Raw genomic sequence first — 13,370 nt, 5'->3', positions numbered from 1 at the left:
TTCACAAGCTCTAATATATGTTTCGCCCTCTTACCACCAGAGGGGAAACTCACCCGATTCTGCTTCCCATATACACAATTTTCACAGAAATCAAAATCCAGAGAGCTATTACTCATACCTTCTACCATACCTTTACCATGAAGTATTCGAAGGCCCTTCTCTCCAATATGTCCAAGCCTTTGATGCCACAGCATGGTCTTCTCTCCAGAGACCACTAGATTTTTCTGCTCCATTTTCAGGAACCATAGAACTATTGCACCCATCAACAACAATGCTACCTTGCATCTTGTACACAGTTCCAATTTGAGCTCCCCACATCAATACCAGTGCTCCCTGAACCATCTTGCAGGTATCTTTCTCAAACACTATCTTTACACCTGCATCATCCAACTTGCTTATAGAAATCAGATTTCTAGCCAATGCAGGAATATGCATAACACCCGGAAGTGTTCTAACCATTCCACCTTGCAACTTCAACTTTACTTTTCCGCGACCAATGATTCTAGCCTTCCTATCATCTCCTAAGAAGACATCACCACCATCGTATTTCTCATACTCGCAGAACCACTCTCTATGGGGAGTGAAGTGAAAGGATGCACCTGAGTCAATCAACCATGCCTCATGATCTACATGTGTACTTGAAGAAGCCAAGTACACATCCCCACCTTCATCTGAGGTGGTTTTTGCCTCTGCAGAAGGAGCATCATCAGATCCCTTTCCTTTATCAGGAGCTTTAGATTTACGGTCCCTTTTGAAATTCCCTTCCTTCCCGCATTTCCAGCACACCACCTTTACAGGTTTTCCTGGAGATTTAGATCTCCCTCTAGATTTAGATCTCCCACTCGATGACTTATTTTTATTTCTATTCTGGGACCGTCCTTGTACAGACAAGGCATCACCATTCTGGCTCTCCATATTTTTCCGTCTCATCTCCTCCGTCAGCAAGGCTGAGACTATTTCATCAAACCGCAAAGCAGTTGCATTGCTACCTATTGCAATAACCAGACTATCCCACGAATCTGGTAGAGAACACAACAAACTGATGCACTTATCTTAATCTGAAATTTTAATATCAACAGATGAAAACTGACTTACCATAGTATTAAACGCATTCAGATGCTCTGTCACCGAGTCTCCATCTTTCATCCTCAGGTTATATAGCTTTTTCTGCAGGAACAGTTTATTCACCAGAGACTTAGATTGGTACAAAGTCCCTAACTTGTCCCACAAAGCCTTCGCCGTAGCTTCCCCTGATACATTCAGCAATACTGAATCTAAGACACACAACCGTATTGTGCTCTTTGCCTTCTGATCCAACTTCTTCCATTCTTCATCGGTCACTCCCATTGGTTTAGTATCCGGATCTACCGCGATCCGCTGATCTTTATCCACCAACAGATCCTCCATCTTGAGTTTCCACAACTCAAAACTCTGACCATTGAACTTCTCAATCTCTATCTTTCCACTGCTCGCCATCTTCTTTCACCACCAGAATCGATCTCGCAGATATCCCACTGAACAGGGTCTACCACAGGCCCGAGCGAAACCCCTCAACAACAAAGGCGTCCCCTTGAAGCCAAAACAACTCTGATGACAAACGTAGGTTTTAACCCCGTACATAAATTATCTGCATACGAATTCTAAAACACAGAAAATAAACAATGCGAGAGCATAACACATATACACAGATATTTTCCCGTGGATCCCAAAACCGGGACTACTAGCTTGATTTTTCATTATTTTCCTTTCAATGTTACAATACATATTTAAACATGCTGAAGCATCCAATACCATGGACCGAAAAACCATCGCGTCCAAAACCATGGACCGAAAACCATAGGTAGGCTCGCCCAACCTAATATAGGGTCCAAAAAAAAATTTCCCGAGGTGCTGACCCGGACCCCGTAAAGGGGGGATACCCGCCCCCCTCAAACCCCCCGGACAAGGGGGGTTGCCGCCCCCCTGTGACCCCCCCGCTGCGCAATCGGCGCAACGAAGGGGGGGCTCTGCCCCCCCTCTAACCCCCCGGTTCACTACGTAGGTTAGTCGTGGAAAGAATATAACACAACCCAACATAAACATCTAGAAACCTAACCCTAGTAGATGAAATGCCAAAAGGATTATGGCCTTGATGGGATTAGTTGGCACATCAACTTTCGGGGATAGTAACTTTTGCATACAATCTACATTTGGCATGCTTGATAGCCTGTTGGAAAGATCTATCCGAGACATACAAATTTAGATTAGGGACAGGCTATGCCTATGAAAATCGCATGGGCCACTGCAACATCAAGAAAAACATTGTTTAGGGTCTCAAAGCAACCCTAGAAGTAGAAGACTTGAAAAACTATAGAAATATTGCCAATATGGAGAAATGTACTTTGATCCAATGGCATAAGTGGGTGGCCACCAATATACATTTGGATCAGTCCTCCATCCTCAAGAATAAATACTCTCCATTTCATTGAGGGCCATCATTCGAGGCTTTCGTTTGGCCATTCTGTGGCCTATTTTGAGGACAAATTCACATTCTTTCTTGAGGCATATCTATATCATTTTGGGAGACCATGGGGGCTTCACTAGGGGAGCAATACCATACCATGTGCGTTCATATTGGGGAGTATATATTGAGGAAAAAATGACATAATATATTAAGCATATAATAGGGGGTAAAGGATTTTTATATTGACAAGTAAAAAAAATGGAGCTCAAAGTTAATGAAAAAATATAAAGGGGTATAAAAATTGTTAATGAAAAAATGGGTTCCTACAATATCTAGTGAAAATATGGGTTTTTCAAATTGGGAAGCTCTATTGGGTTCGTATTGGTAGGGGGTTAAATAATGTAATTTTTAGAGGCATTTTTCAATATGTAGACAAATTAAGGGTATTATTTAGTATCCCAAGAATGAACATGATATGTAAGAGGTTCACTGAGTTAAGCCCTCGTGTGGGAGATACTCTTAAGGAAGATTTGTGTCATCTCTTGTGGCTTATCTGAATTCTTTTTGAAGCATATTCAAGCCTGAAATTTTCACTGTTTAGGAATCCATTCTGAGGTAGATCCAAAGGTGTCTTGTGGAAAATATATAAGTATCTAAGGCAACGATCTGAAGCAGTTTTTGTCCCTAGCATGATGCACTTCCATGATTTGATCTAAGCATTGTTGAAGGCTTAATTGAGGGAGGATTGGAAGTTTATATTCTATCATTCTAATACCATGCTTGAAATTTATTTAAGGTTTTATTGAAGGTACGAGTTTGATGAACTGATCAAAGGAGAAGATTTTCTTGTTCAGTGGCTACATGAAGGTATGAGTTTCCTTGACACATTTTAGTGCTAGAGTTGTGAAGTAGTTTTGAATGATCTTCTCAGTGATACTTGGACAAATTGGACAAATATTTTTGGCCATGATTTGAATATGCATTAACAAAGATAGTAATACTATTGTAATTGGGTCATTGTCCCTGGTAGGGAAGCCTAAAGAGTCCTTTTTCTTCTTTTATATTTTATTCTATATGGTGGAAATATGGTGTTAGGGAAGGAAGTTGTAGCTTCCTTTAGGAGGTTGTTACCTCCTTTGAGTGGATGCTGGTAAACTAGGGTTGTAGCTCCTTTTAGTAGTGGTTGGTAAATATCTTGGGGTTGTATCCCTTCTAGTTGTAGCTTCCCTTGTAATATAAATATATTGTTCATATATATATATATATATATATATATATATATATATATATATTGTGTTCCTTTGATGTGATCTTATTGTTTAATAGTTTTAATACTAAATTGTAAGAAAAGTGAAATACTAATTCACCCCCTCCCCCAATATTTCCAACATAATTTTCTAAACTTTAAAATAAATTTCCATCCTTAAAATTTTCCTTGAAAAAACTCTCTGACTTGCCCCCTATAAACCAATTTGGTTGGCCTAACCTCCTCACCAATGTACCTTATTGCTACCACCCAAACATCCTAATTCGACATGGCGCAACCTAAAACCTCCATGTCATCTTTCCTATCCACATCACTAGTATGGGTGTGCATTATATTTTTAATATTTTCCATAAATTCAATAATGATAATAATAATGTCACATCCAATCGAGACATCAAATTGGTGTATGATACCCCTTTTTGTGTTGATTGTGGGACAAGGGACCCAACTCCACGTAACAATTTGAACACTGGTTTATGGAGGTGTACATACTCTTCACACCTTTGAATTAGAACCCCCCCACTCTCTCTCTCTCTCTCACTCTCTCTCTCTCTGTATATATATATTAGATTTCATCTAGAATTGGGGATTTTTCCAATTTTAGGAATTGTGCAAATTATTATGCAAGACAAACTTATAATTTCTTTGGTTTCCGTATGATGCTTTCATGCGAGCGTATTAATTCTATTTTTGCATCACTGGGAAAATTTCAAACCCATGAATTTCTCAGCTCACTAGACAAATTCACTAGAAATTTTATTAAACATATGATCTATAACCTATAATGTGTAATTTTCTTCCTTTGTAAGTTAATTTCTTGGCCATGCATCCATAATTTTGTAATGTTGCATCTTTGGATTCTATCCCATAGAAATATAATGTCATAACCTTTTCCTAATGCCACATTATAACATATCCAAACATCACTATACATTGTTGGGATAATGGGAAACTTCAGAATTCCATTCCTTTCACTCAATGATTTTCTCCAATGCCTTTTTGTCTCATGCTTAACCTTATAGCTAGGTTGAGATTCATAATATGTAGCAATGATGCCATAATTTTCCTCACTATTTTGTTATATGCATCCAAGTGACAATTGCGTGGGCTTATGCATACATTAAAATAAAAACTAGTTCACAACACATATAACTTTAATCCCACATTTACATAAATAAAACATAAACACTAATCTTATGGGACCAAATCACTAATAGGTCATAGATAAAGGATGTTCCACCTAGCCATGTGCTCTATTGCACATAATATTTATACAATCAACCTCCCACAAGATGAAGCTATGATTCCACAATGACAACGTCTTCCTATGGCTACCTCCAATCCTCTCAAACATCCCAATTTTTTGGCTATGATAGATTGTTAACTCTTATAGCTATCTCAATTCCACTAGTTCTCTTTCCTCTTAGCTTACATAACCCAATAAATGAGATCCAATTTTCTATATTTTAGTCCCTCTGGCTATCCTAATTCCCTTCTAAGCTCCAATATAGACTAGATAAGAGATCCCTATTCTAGATATTTTAGGGATTTTTAGTTGTCACTATTCTTCTTAATGTCAATAAATCCCTTCATGCAAGGTTATAATTCTCTCTATGGATTCCTTTCCCATATTTTCCTTACAATAGTGGAAGCTTAGCTCCCAGACAAGGCTTTCCTTAAAATCACAGGTAAAAAGACTGCACAAATAACCAAAAACCAATAATTATAATTACATGCTCACAACTCACCACATGGTGTTGGGCATTGGATAATCTAACTCCCCCCGCGTGTTTCGTGAAATGTGTTTAACCACCTCTTGAAGATCCGTTAACTTCGGTTATGCATCCATTTACTGATACCTCCGAGTTTTGATATATTGGCAATCGTGATTCCAACAATTGGTGTCAGAGCCAAAGGTCCTGAGTTTGAAACACCCCAAGCTCGCATTGGGGGAAAGATTGTTGGGTATTATATAATCAAGTGCTCCCGAAGTGTTTCATGACATGTTCTTAACTGTCTCTCGAAGATACATTAAGTCTGGTGATGTGCTTGTTTACGTGCTTGTTTACTACCACCAACGGGTTTTAGTGTAATGACAATCACGATTCTAACAAATCACTCCTTCAAATTCCATGTATCTCACTTCTCCCACTAATTCCAAGGTCATCATGACTTAGGATAACATAAGAAAAATACTTTAAGTTAGGGAATAGAATAATATTATTTGGTCTTCACCCCTTTGAGCCCCATAAGTCTCCTTTCACAACTCTCTTGTGGAATCATATCTCCCCATGTTTTTCATTCTCCTTTGTTTGTATCTTGTGATGCATATTATTATTATTCAATATAGATTATATATTTCATTGTTTTGTTCTTGGAATTTCATCATTCATACATTTCTATTTCTATTATGGGGATCCAACTAGGGGTATTATGTAAAGGATTTGAAGGAGAGGTGTTAGAAATCACCTCCACTCATAATTTGTATTGTAGATGAGCTCATGGTGAGGAATTATGTTGATTTCAAGTTTAAAATAGGGTGCATGTTTTTGAGCTAAAATTCTAGGATTTTATTCATATTGTTTCTTGAGACTATTACATGAAAGAGAAAAGTGCTAAGGCATCCATTTTTTTTTACAATAATGACCTAATGACTAAGTAAGAGTTAAAATGTCCTGTATTGACCACATACGGAGTGAAAACTCCCTAGGGCCGCCTACTCCTTGAGCCTAATCAATTCAAGCTAAGCATGTCATTTCACGGAATCGAACATAGATGGTGATGGATTTAACAACCTACCTCAACCACCTAGTCTACCCTTACTTAACCCAAGGTATCCTTTGGGGGATAATACCCTCTCTGCTTTAGGCCTCAAGCTAGCTCTTAGGCTAGAGGAGGTATCCCTCAACCTATCACAAAGATTAATTGCTTAAGGTGACCTTTAAGCAAACTCCTTAACCTCCACAAAATATTCTTGGTAGTATTCACATATCAAAGGTTGAGATTTATCTAAAAAATAATTATGCCTTCTCTGTCTTTAACATGAACTATGGATTCCTGGTCATGTATTATTAGGAAACCATGAAATTGTCATAAAACATATTTATAGGTTAATAATTTCTATCATAAAGTGAACATATAAATTATCTATGGTTAAGAATCTTGTTAGATATATATATATATATATATATATATATATCATTCCAACCACAATGAACATTTCTTCATTCCGTAATGTTCAATGACATAATGTTACTAGTCTATTTATAATGTTTCAATTGACATAAAAAAAATGGTTTCTAAGTTTACTCATGCCAAAACACCTTGTCCCATTGTTTAAAAATAGGTATAAGAAACTCAAGAAATATCATAATCCATGACTGCATGCACTAATGAAAAAATGTATAAAATTTTAAACTAAAATCGGACACTGAAAATGTGATTCCTCTTTAAAAGAATTAAAATTTCATTCCCTTCTGTTGCCTCCTTTTCCATACAAGCAACTTAGTTGACATTGCTTTTCTTTATACACAACATTCCTTTAGGTGTACCTTTTTCCATGGTGGAGGCATTTGGAGTAGTCTTCGCGAAAGGGGGCACAATCTTTGGGATCTCTGCAACGAGAAAACCATTCCCTGAAATCCAACTAGAAGTCGTAGCATCTCCCTTTGGCACCAGTTATGCCCCACTTTACAGAAATTTCTATGCACCTTGTCAGATTGAAATGAGCTTGATATTCTTCCCCTTTATTTGGAAATGAGGTATGGGGTTGTTGTATATCTAGAGAATCTTTGAGGAAAATTGAATTGATCCAAAAATAATTTATAACCCACAAGCTCAAGATTAATGGAAATACTCCCTACCCTATCCTCTTGTTTGAAGCGAGCCTTTCCCCCATTGAAAGCATGATTATGTTTAGGTATCTAATGTATAAGAAGAAGCTTTACAACATGGAATCTAAGATGTTTCCCGAAATTTCTACTAACTCTAGCCAAAACCCCCAACTCCAGCTCAAGCGAGGTTGGCATAAGGATGCCAATCTTGGCTCAACCATTAGGGGATAAAGGAGGAGATCATCTTGGAGAATAAGTATAAAAAATGCTATTACTTCCACATTTTAGGATAATTTGTGGGATGATAACGAGTTAGAGGGAAAAATGAAGATAAGGTATTATAAGGAGGTGATATACGCCAACCTTGCTAACCAGAATTATCTTTCTGTGAGTCCTAAGAAGAAAATGAACATTGTGAAGATAAGAACTAATTCTCATGAGCTTCGAAGTGAAACCAGGGGTTGGTTAATTCTAAAAACACATTAGGACATAAAAGTATATCACCTTTGCAATACTAAGAGAATTGAAGATGAAAAACTTTTCTCTTGGATTTCTCGGCTCTTACTTACATTTGATTCCATTTTCAAAATCTTTGCTACACTACCAACCATTTTGACTTGTTAGGTCAACAAAACTATAGCGATATATGAACACTTCTCTCCAGTATGGTTTAATAGACCATATTGGTCTTAGTGGATAATAATAATAATAATAATAATAATAATGATAATAATGATATTATTATTATTATTATTATTATTACTTAGTAAAATTTTAAGAATTTTTTAAAGCTTGGTAAGTTACAATGCATTATGAGTTAAACATTTATTTATTTGGATTTTTAATCGGTTCAACGTTTTGGTGGACACTCCACTTTCTAGTTCTAATGATGGATGAAGTGTCCACCCAAAACGTTGGATGGAATAAAAATCCTTTCACAATATCATTTGAAAATCTTCCACATAATTTTTTCTTTTGTGAAAATAAATTATAAAATAAATTAATAATATTTAAAATTTAATAAATTAAATTATTATCTTGGTGTATGTGTGTATTAAAATATTATTTTAAAATTCTCACAAAAATTTATTATAATAAAACTTTATATATGAAGATGATAAAATCAAAATATATGATATTGATGTCAATATGTGTGTTTAATTTGGAATAGAGCTTCTATAATTTTAATTTAGTTGTGAATAATTATTAGGTGGATGGTAGGAAGGTTAAGATTTATCTCCAAAGTAGCTATGCCATTTTTGTCCTTTTAATTAAATTGATTAATTAAAAAAGTGTCATATAAACAATGGTCATATGAAGTGACCTATGGTTTTTTGGACATGTGGTATTGATAAGTCATGACATTGTAGCAAAGTCTATTTACATTAAGAATCTCCATAATAAAATGGAGATAAATCTTGTTTCATATTTTTATTTTAAATGTATATATATTTAAATTATATACAATTCTTTTTTAAATAATAATAATAAGATAATTTAAAATAAAATTATAATTTAGTTAATTTTTATGATTTTTTAAATTTCACAATAAGAAATATATTAAATAATTGTTGTTGATGATATTTATCTATATTTACCAATTATTTAATTAATTATAATAATTATGTATTTTAAAATATATATATATATATATATATATATATATATATTTTAATATTTAATAAATGTATTCTCTTAACTTATGATATTTTATTAAAGATACATCATTGATATAGAAAACATCCCTTAAATTTTTTAACCAAGCTTGAATGAAAGAGACAGCATCCATAATTTAAATTTCAGATTTCACTGTCTGATTAAACATGAAATCTCGTCATCGATTATATTATTATAATTATTTTTTTTATAGAGTTACTGGAGCTTCGTACATTCCTAGCGATTGCGTGGCTGTCTAATCATAACACACCAAATCCTTTTACATCAAAAATCAAAATCCACGGCATCTTCAGGCCCGGCGCTGAAAACCCTCACCCTTCCCAAACGAGTGAAGACCACACTTTTTTTTTCAGAAGAAGTAAAGACCACACTTTGTCATGGCAGATCTTCCGCAGAATGTAGAGACACGCGCTTCAGCGTTTCACTCCATCGCCTATATATATGTATTCGTTTCCATTTCTTAAGTCCACCCATCGCCAGGCATTTAACTGTGTGTTAACCTATTAACTCCCATTTTGAACCCTGCCACTACTGAGCATCTTGTGTGCCGCTAAATATGGAGAAATCCTCCCCACAGGAGGATGACCATGCCCATACTCCAGAAGAAGAAGTTCGCGGGCAAAAGTGCCGCCAATTTAAGGGAATCCGATTGCGAAAGTGGGGGAGCTGGGTAGCAGAAATTCGAATGCCCAAATCTCGAGAGAAGTTATGGCTGGGGTCATACAAAAAGCCCGAGCAGGCCGCCCGCGCCTACGACGCCGCAGTGTATTGTCTGAGAGGGCCGAACGCCAAATTCAATTTACCCAATTCTCTACTCGACATTCCGTCTGCGTCTTCTCTTTCCCGCCGGCAGATTCAACTCGCTGCTGCCAAATATGCGTTGGATCAATTCCCTTCGAGTGCGACCCCTCTGCAGAATTTTAATAATAAGGCCATGGACGAGGCCGCATCGCCGTCAAGACCGGATCCGGTATCAGAAACTGTGTTGTCGAGCGATGGTCATCAAATATCAGAGGAAGGGGAGTTGGAGTTGTGGGAAAGTCCATTTGAGGTATCAGGCGGCAATTATGAAGGGGGCATGAACCTGAATTTAGAGAGAATGCCGTCGATTGAGGAGGTCTCGGCCTTGGAAATTATTTACAGTATTTGTCAGCAGCATGAGGAGGAGGAACACATAAACCTTTTCCTCGACCCCACAGAGTTGTGGAATTTTTGAGTAATTGCTTACAGGACTTGAATATCCGGAATTTCCGCGTTCTGAAATCTCAGCTGCTTGCTCGTATGCCGCTGCAGTGAGGGGCGAGTTTCGAACTAACGATCTCTTTATTGAGGGCCCATGCCGCACATATTGCGGAGTTGGCTAGGTCTGGGATAGGCAACGGAATTGTTGGGTAGGGAGGGCCTCGATAACTTTAATGTATTTTAAAAAATATGTGATTTGAGTATTATTTTATGGAGTTGTCTATAATGCGATTTTTTGGAGATTCTGGTGACGGAATCCGGCGGAAGAAATTGAAGTTAAATTTTGATTTCTTGCAGTTAAAATGGTTTTTTAACTGCATATTTGGATTCAGCACCCTTGAAAACCCCTGAGACGCTTTCATTGTGCAGAAACTAGCTATCAAACTTGCGATTCCAATAAATTCCTGCCGGATTTCGACCGGAAAAACCCGCCAGAAAGGCTTTCAAAAAGTCGCGTTATAGACCACTGCTTATTTTACTGAGTTATTTTAGTGTAAATTTTTGAAAGTTTTTCAGGTGGGTTTCTCTCATCGAAATGTTTTAGGGGTTTTTCATGGTGCTAAATCCATATATGCAGTCCATATATACAGTGAAAAAACTAGTTTAAATACCACAAATCAAGATTTCACTTCAAATTCTTCTAGGGACTGGAAAGCCCAAAAAATCGCACTATAGACAACTCCTTATTCTACTTCACAATATTTTGGATATATGCCACAATGTTTTCTAATTTTTTTAAATAACAATATAAATAATAAATAATAAAATTGTATTATAACATTTCATCAAAAAGTATAAAATATTATTTTAATTTTAAAAATATTTCAAAATTTTAAAAATATTTTGTATTATATAAAAGTCACTAAATTATTGTTAATAAATTTATTAATAATTTAGTGAAATGAACATTGCAAAGATAAGAACTAAGTCTCATCAGCTTTAAAGTCAAAGGGGGTTGGTTTATTCCCAAAATACTTTTGGATGAAAGAATTTGACCCTTTTGAGATCCTAAGAGAGTTGAAGATGAAAAACACTTTCTCTTGGAGTGTCGACCCTTATTTGTTCTCATTTTCAAAACATTCTTCATGACTTGTTAAGTCAACAAAATTATAGTGCACATCTTTCACTTCTTTTTTATCATAGAAATAAAATATGAAAGAACCTCAATATAAACCATATTGGTGTTTGTGGACCACAACATCATCTTCATCGTTTTTTAAATTTCTACTATTAAAATATATTTATTATTTTTCTAAATGATACATATATATAATATATAAAGAATTATTTATTTATTTTTAATTTTTTAATGGTAATAAGAATATTTGTAATAATTGCAAAACTATGCTTAGATCATAGCTATACATTGGAGTTACATTATGATTTTCTTCCATCCTCAATATCATTTACATACGGTTGAACCAAAATTACCCTCTTGGGAGTTACATTATGATTTTCTTCCATCTTCAATATCATCTACATACTCTTTAACCAAAATTGTCCTCTTAAGAGTAATACATCTTATACTAAGTATATACAAGTCTTTGGAGGTGAAAACCTTCCAATAGAACCCCAAAATTAAACCAAATCTGGAGTACACATAGCCTACTTCAAAATATAATCTTTGATTACAACACATTTCTCCCTATCCATCTTGACTAGTAGATCCGTCTCCAAATATTTTGATGTTTGATCATAGGATTCATGCTTAATCCACAACGGGATGGAGGATAGTCACCTCTCCAAACTTAAAATTGTAAGCTTGGTTGCCACATTGATCTTCTTCTTGGTTATTACTCCTTAAAATGTGTTTGAAACTAATCTTTGGGATATCTTTTGATACACCCTTAACTTGATTTAGGAAATTATCTAGAACTTTGCCTTAAGGGAAGTTCTTTTGACCAATATTGAATTATTAAAAGGGAGTCACCCAACACAATGAGAGAAGATACCTATTTTTTTTGGTGAGAAGAATGCCTTGGATCAAACCATAGACTTTTATTTATCATCTTCCTCAAGCCCCATGAATACTCTAAAACTTTGATTTCTTTGAGATCATAAAGGACGGCTCCCCTCCCATCACTGCTAATTTATTTATGTAGTTTTTAATTAAAAATATGATTTTCAAATATTAAAATTAAAAATATATAAATTAATTTTTATTTAAAATTTTAAAAATTATTATATTCTTTATATTACAAAAATATGAGAAAAATAAATTCTTATTATTATTTTAAATTAAATCACTTTATATTTATCAAAATAAACTTAGAGATACATGGATGTTACATCTCGTCAACTGAGGATTTCTCTGAAGTCTTCGAGGGATACAAGTCTACCCACAATTCATAAGTTTTTTTATTATCCTAAAATACAAAAATGAGCCTTATAACTAACCCAAAATTACAAAAATGCCCTTCATGTCGGGCATTCATTGCAACACAGTTTAGGAATCCAAAAAAGTCACCAAGCATAAGCATCATTCAGATTCAAAGGAAGAGACAGGAGCAGGGTCCCTCACACTCGATCTAGGAGGTGCAACAATGTTTGAATCACAATGCATGTGCCCTTGTAGATGGGCCAACCTTGTGTCTAGCGTATTCAAGGTGAAGTGTTGTTTTTTTAGCATCCTCTTGATGTCCTCTAAAGAAGCAAATACATTATACTTTTCTACTTGTTATTCAAGACCAATCCAAATAGAGTTGAGCCACTGAGTTCAGACACTGTTTTTTCCGTCCCCTAGTGTGACCAGGGTCTAGAACACAACAATAAACCTCATCCATAATCTAAGAGTCTGAATGGGACTATTTTTCCACTCTTGTCTAAGACTCCAATTTTCTAATTTCTCTCCACATATCCATTGGGACTACATTGAAATAGGTTGTAGCGGAATCTTGAGCAAAAAGCC

At 35.5% G+C, this 13,370-nt stretch overlaps 1 protein-coding gene across 1 annotated transcript; it reads left to right on the top strand.

Moving 5' to 3' along the window:
* The first annotated feature begins 9,604 nt into the window (after positions 1-9,604).
* LOC149176174 (ethylene-responsive transcription factor ERF039-like) lies at positions 9,605-10,818 on the top strand. Its single transcript, XM_089423045.1, has one exon. The coding sequence runs from the start codon at positions 9,777-9,779 to the stop codon at positions 10,434-10,436; it is 660 nt and encodes a 219-aa protein (XP_089279171.1). The 5' UTR covers positions 9,605-9,776; the 3' UTR covers positions 10,437-10,818.
* Positions 10,819-13,370: the final 2,552 nt, after the last annotated feature.

This window comes from Pinus tabuliformis, chromosome 4_1 (genome assembly GCF_031772625.1).
Source record: "Pinus tabuliformis cultivar Carrire ecotype Pingquan chromosome 4_1, CPIR1, whole genome shotgun sequence".
NCBI lineage: Eukaryota > Viridiplantae > Streptophyta > Pinopsida > Pinales > Pinaceae > Pinus > Pinus tabuliformis.
Note: the sequence above shows the minus strand (reverse complement) of the source record. Positions and strands in the feature narration are given on the sequence as shown.

Bases quoted from the DNA above. Each gene is read 5' to 3' on its own strand.
- LOC149176174 (XM_089423045.1), top strand. From the start codon at position 9,777: ATGGAGAAATCCTCCCCACAGGAGGATGACCATGCCCATACTCCAGAA.